The sequence below is a fragment of the Limulus polyphemus genome, unplaced genomic scaffold (genome assembly GCF_000517525.1).
Source record: "Limulus polyphemus unplaced genomic scaffold, Limulus_polyphemus-2.1.2 Scaffold1256, whole genome shotgun sequence".
NCBI classification, from domain to species: domain Eukaryota; kingdom Metazoa; phylum Arthropoda; class Merostomata; order Xiphosura; family Limulidae; genus Limulus; species Limulus polyphemus.
In genome coordinates this window covers 86,647-93,251 of record NW_013666866.1, presented here as the reverse complement: position 1 = coordinate 93,251, position 6,605 = coordinate 86,647, and the positions used below count along the sequence as shown (strand labels likewise).

At 30.7% G+C, this 6,605-nt stretch overlaps 1 protein-coding gene across 1 annotated transcript in view; it reads left to right on the top strand.

The window, feature by feature from the left end:
- The first annotated feature begins 1,231 nt into the window (after positions 1-1,231).
- The window catches only part of LOC111086617 (tudor domain-containing protein 5-like), a 34,433-nt gene continuing 29,059 nt past the window's right edge, over positions 1,232-6,605 (top strand). Inside the window, exons 1-2 of the mRNA XM_022390153.1 lie at positions 1,232-2,023; positions 3,983-4,197. Of these exons, the coding sequence (XP_022245861.1) occupies positions 1,384-2,023; positions 3,983-4,197 (855 nt within the window). The 5' untranslated portion in view covers positions 1,232-1,383. The remainder of the gene's footprint in view (positions 2,024-3,982; positions 4,198-6,605) is intronic.

Here is a 6,605-nt window from a genome sequence, read left to right as displayed (position 1 = left end):
GTCGAAGAAGAAACTCTACTCAGTTTTGAGAAGGGAAACGGTGAAGATCTTGATGAAGTTACTACCACTGATGTGACTGTTACTGACGAACGGACATTTACTGATGAAGCAGATGAATCCCACATGAAGCAGAAGCCAACGAGACGGAGACCAGTACGGAAGAAGATACGTCCCGTAAAATTAAGAGACTTTGTTGAATTGTAATTTTGTGATTGTAATTCTGTACATTTAATTAAGTTACTGTTAATTGTTATTGGTTTATTGTATGTGGTTATTGTTCGGGACGAACAATATTAAGGAGGGGCAGTGTTGCGTCAGCGAGGTCACGTGACTATTATCACGCCACGTCATCCTCGAATTTTCACGTCTTTTCCTTAAATCTTGTGATCCTTCTAGATATAGTGTGGTCTTGTATATGTAAGACCGGCCACAAAGCGACGGGAAGGTAATGAGTAATTGAACTGCAGTCAGAGAGTGTGTAATTGAACTGAGTATTGTGTAAGTTGAGCACGTGAGACGTTCGTTGGGAATTATAGCGCGACTGTTGAAATTAAGTGTATCGCAAAGTTATATTCAGAACGAATAAACCAGTTTTATTTAAGAAACGACTTGTGTCGCTGAAGTTTCGTCGGAACGAATTTAGGGAAAATTAACTAACGAACGGAGACGTAACAACACAAACAAGTGAGTATCTACAAAAGTAATCATTGACGTTTTAAAAATATATCTGACAAAGAACCCAAGGTGTTCCCAAACTACGCCTTTCATTGGGTCAGTGAAAAGATATTCTATACTAAGGTGTTTCACTACTTCAATGAAGTTTGTTGTCAGTTTGTAAAAGCAAAAGGATTGTTGAATAAGAGAAATAGCTTGGTGTAGGATTTCTTTTCAGTTGGTCAAAAGAAGCTGATATTTATTCAAAAGTATAGAATTTCTGATTTAAGCCTTTATCCAGTTAAAACAAGATATAGGTTTTAATTTGAGAAATAGGCTACTTTTATCTTGAGAAAAGAAAAACATATTTATATATTTTTCGAGGTATCGATTTTACACTTTTATTAAAGGTTACGAGTACTGACGAGGCCCTGCTGTAAGATTTAACTGAAAAAAAAAACTCAAGAAATTTCCGTGTGTATTTATTATTGTTTATTGTCGCCATCTGGTGATGAAAGCTAAATCTCTATATTTGTTTCTCGATGATTGGCTAAAGTCACATTAGTAAATAGTATTATTAGGGTTAACAAGTAATAGGAGTGTGCAGTTTATTAAATTTATGTTCGGCAGATTTATATTTTGTTGTCTTACTTGGTGTTGCTGAAGCAGGCTTGACAGTTTTGAAAAGTAGATTTTTTTTTAATATTTACTATCAGTTGCTAAATCACAATGTCTGAAAACGCAGAACTTCTAAATGAAACAAAGATACATATTAGATCATTATTATTGTCTACACCAAAAGGGTTAACGGGACTGCAGTTATGTCAATATCACCAAGAACAAATTGGAACAGAGTTACCTTATCGCAGATTGGGTTTTGTCTCCCTTTCTCAGTTTTTAGACTCCATTCCTGACGTTGTGAAACTAGTGTACAATAAATCATTGCAAGATTATGTGTATAAAGCTGTTGCAGATGAGACAACTAAGCATATAGAAAAAATGGTTTCAAGACAAAAGGTCACTAATTCAGGGTATACTAGTTCATTCAATCATTACATGAGCCGAAGACCCCCTCGAATGAAGTACAAACCAAGTAGCAATATTTCAGTGCAGCCTAAGGTTCCAGCGTTATTACGAAGACAGATACAGGAACTCATGATCAGTTATCCCAATGGAATAAATATTGGCAACTTTGAAAGTGCATTTATAAGACATTTTGGGATGAGTTTAAATTGTATAATTTATGGATTTGATTGTATTGAGAATCTTCTTAGGGATATTAGAGATATAGTTGTACTTGAAAATACATTAAATGGCCTTCAAGTTAATGCAGTTAGGAGGACAAATGCGTCAAAATCAAACTACCCAAGTTAGTATTTGTTTTAATTTTAAGATAACTGCTTTCATCATATATGTAGCTTATATGAAGAATAACTTTATACAGATTTAATATTCTACAGTTTATCTTTATTTCTCAATTAATTTCTGAGCTGAAAGATATGTGTTTTAAATGGGCAGTATTTATTTTTGGAGCTTTCTGTTATTACTTAAAATAATTTCTTCCTTGTTTAAGAAAAACTATCTAGTGTCTTACAGTTGATATTGGTGCATCTATTTGTTGTGAAAAGTAAAAGTGAAAATATAATATGTGATATAGATGCCTAATATATTTTATTTGCCATGCATCATTAATTATATTTTCAATGGTGAAAAGGAATGCGTAATATAATGATCACTTGGCTCACTGTATAATATGGAATAATAAATTTGGTGCAATGTCACAATATTATTTATATATCTAAATTAATTTAAGTTATGAAGTTGTGAATTAAAAGGACTAAAATACTTCATATGTATTCTGTAAACATTATCATTAAAAGAGGCCTTACTGTATTTTTTCAGTTTGTTGATCCAAGATATGTTAATGAGCCTTGAATAGGTGAAACTTCAGTGTACAGTAGAAACTATGGAAAATCAAAGAATATATATATTAGGCCTCTATATCACAGGTTATAGTTTAAATTTTACTTTTGTTAAAAAATAAAAGAATTTGATATAAACAAACTGCAGAAGACCACTCCAAACATGAAGGACACATCAAGGAGCCCAAAACATTTACAAAATAAAACAAATGTAGTCCATGAAAAAGTGCTGTTAAAAATAAAAGCTAGAATTTTTATAGTTTATACTTTTTTATTATTTAAGATTAATGTTTGTTATTACCATGTATTTTTAGTGAAATGGAGCATTTTATGTTTTAATCATTCTTTAAATGTATTGATGTTTACACATTTTTCTTTACTTGGTAAGATAACTGTATTAGATCCTACAGTTTATACCTTGTTTATGACATAATCTCTGTTGTACTTGTAATTTTGTATATAGATGGTATCACCTCCAGCACCTAAGGTGGGTGTAGGGTATGTTTTCATCCCTGTGTGCATGTCTTTGTCAGCAAAATTTCTTGAAAATGGCTGAATGGATTTAGATGAAAGTTGGTATACATTTGGACTCTGACCCAACTTAGAAGTGATTAGTTTTTGAAAGGTCAAGGTAACAAAAATCCAAAAAATCCCTATCTGTTAACATAGGGACTGAATGTTCACACTATATTTGTTCTATAACTCAGTCAAAATTAATCAGAATTTGATGAAACTTGGTGGACATATGTACAATATTATTCCTCATTGTCTTGCCCCAAAATAGTCCATGTCTATTGATAACAGTGGACATATGGACTCATTTTCACATTTTTTGAGAGCTTTGTATAATTAATGCTGCGTGGTGGAGGTATGAGCTCTACTGAGTGCCAATCTCGTTAAAAATATTTTTACATTGATCAGAAGTTTAAGTGTAAAAAATTTAAAGAGTTTTTTGTTCGAAAGAGTATTTATCCCCTTTGAAAGTGATTGTTTATGTTTGTTTGGTTATTTAATCTCATTTCTGAACTGAATGTCAAATTATTTGGAATTTGTTTATAAATGTAATTATTAATTATTTAAGTATAAGATGTGGACATTTTTTCAGAAACATGTTTTAACTCTGACTAATTAAGTTGACATAACCCCTACCATTCTATTAATTCCTAAAAAGCTAAGTGTTTTTATTCATGAATTTGTTATGTTTGATATTCATACTTTAATTTCTTTACAAATTCTGGGATAAAAATGTGGTAATCTTCAATTGGATCATATTTTTCTTAAAATATTCTTGGCCTTACTATCTTTTAAAAGTACATTTTGGAATTTTTTTCTAAGTACTTGAAATTATGAGAAAATGGTAATGACACCACATGTAATTAATGTTTTTTATATTCTGTAAATTACAGCTTATGAAAATGACAACCACAAAAGTGAGCTTATAAAAAAACAGCACAAATCTTTTGAAGAAGATCAAATTGGACATGTTTCAGAAATACAAAAATTTTCTAATGCTGAAACTCCTGTCACATCATGTTTGAAGGATGAGAATGTACAAACTGAAAATCAATTTAATCAAGATTTTTGCAAGATCAGTGATAAAATGAAGGAAGACTTTAGTAAGGTAAGGGAATTTTGTATTATTGACAATAATAATTTATGCTATATATATATATATATATTAGGATTTCATTTACACTTGTTCAAAACTGAACAAAAGAAAAATAAGATAAGGAATTTTCATAGAAAAACTGGTTGAAGATTTTTTTGAGTTATAATGTTTACTTTGAATGAAATAAGATTTTACTTTGGAGGACTTGAATAATATAGTTGATTTCAGTTTATGATGTTTACCTGTAATTAAACAAATACAGTTTCTTACGTGATAATTTAATATTTAATTTAAAAAGTACCACTAGAATTTATTTAAGTTTATTAAAGATTTTTGTTGTGATGATTTGACAGCTCTTAAATGTACATATAATTTTTTCATTTATTTGAACTTCAGATTATTTATATGGACATCTTGGATGTGTATTAATCCATTGTAAACTTTTATTATTATTCATTGTTAACATTGATTGAGGCCACCTGAGTGCAATATTTTACAAACTTTTAAAAATTATTAAAGGTGCCTAAAAGTAAGAAAGTGTAACATAATGTAATATTAAGGATTTTGAATATTTTTTTAAATTAGTATCAAATAATAATAGGGGTTTTAGTGATATTTAAATAAATTAATAAAATTTCAAGGGACAAAAAGGAGCTTATTAGCCCATCAAAGATACCTCTTCCAGCTCCCAACTATAACCACCTCTTACTACTCATGTATTTGTCCAGCTCATTCCAAAAGCCAACCACCCTGTTTGAAAAGTAATACTGTCTAAATTGCAGACAACTCTTACACTGCCAAAATTTTAATTTGTGACCCCTTGTCCTATTGTTTTCACTGCTAAACACAAATAAGTTTGATGGATCTATATTATCAATACTCTTAATAATTTTAAACACTTCAACCAAATCCCTTCTGACCCTTCTCCTCTCCAGAGAAAACAAGCTTATAGATTTTAGTCTCTCCTCATAGGACCATCCCAACATCCCAGGTATCATCCTAGTGGCTCTTTGAACCTTCTCCAACAATTCAATGTACTTCTTGAGGAAGGGAGCCCAAAATTGTACACAGTACTCTAAATGAGGCCTTACAAATGATCTATGCAGTGAAACAATAATATCCCTCTTCTTGTATTCAATACTTCTATAGATGCTACCCAAAATCCTATTAGTCCTATTGCTATCTAAAATTCACTGTTTAGATGACTTAAGTGATTTTTCAATCACAACATCAAGACATTTTTCTTCAACTACAGTATATGTAATGTATTCCAATTTAAATTGTAACAATAATTTGAATTCTGAAAACTTACATGCATCACCTTACATTTCCGATACTTAAACATCATCTGCTACAAATTGGCCCAGTGCATCAAATGATCTAAATCTCCCTGTAAGTCTGCAGCATATTTGATACAGTTAGCCACCCCAAAAATCTTAATGTCATCTGCAAACTTCAAAATTTTGTTAGTCGTTCCATAGTCAGTATCATTAATATAAACCACAAACAGCAGGAGACCCAGCACAGAGCCCTGAGACACACTGCTTGTAACTGTGATCTAGTTAGATCTAACTCCATTTATTACTACTCCCTGCTTTCTTCTCTACAGCCAATTTTCTATTCAATTTAATAACATTTACCCCACACCCACAGATTTAATTTTTGTAACAAGTCTTGTGAGTCACTTTATCAAACACTTTTTTTCGTCAACTCTTACAGTAACATACTCAAAGAATGTCAGAAGATTTCTTTATCATCTCTGCCTGGGCATCATTTTTTGCACACGTCATGAGGTTTTAGTGGCTTACATTCAAAAGTTTATTAAACTACTTTTTGTTTTTGTTATACCAATTAGTATAGCATAAAATCATAGCTAATAAATCATATTTTAATATTATATAAGGTTTAAGTTTATAAGGCAATATAAATGTCATAGATAGTTGGCAGCAAAAAAAAAAAGACATGGGTAAGTGCTTTATTTCTTGTTTTTCATATTTATTCTTTATTTATTATTATAGAAGTAACTGAAATGTAAAAATAGGGATCTCTTTAGGTTAGTTAAGTTTAAATTAGGTAAAATAAATAATAATAATATAATAAATATATTTCACGAGGCACGCTTGCAAGCAGCTCAAAGTAGCTTGTGGGTAACGTAATTTGATAGTGTAATGTGAGCTGCACGTTCCCCAAGTGATTTACAACTTATAATGGGATGAATAGTAGTTAGACATGGTTCAAAGGGCAATAAAACAATAAAATGTAATCATAAATAGATGTATACTGTTACGAGTTTAAAGCTATTTAGGATAAACAGATATTGTATCATGTTACAATTTAAAGTCATTCTAGAGGGAAAAAGAGGGTAAACACGTAAAACAGGCAGTTCTTGTACAAAAACTTATAAATAAAGTTAATAAAAT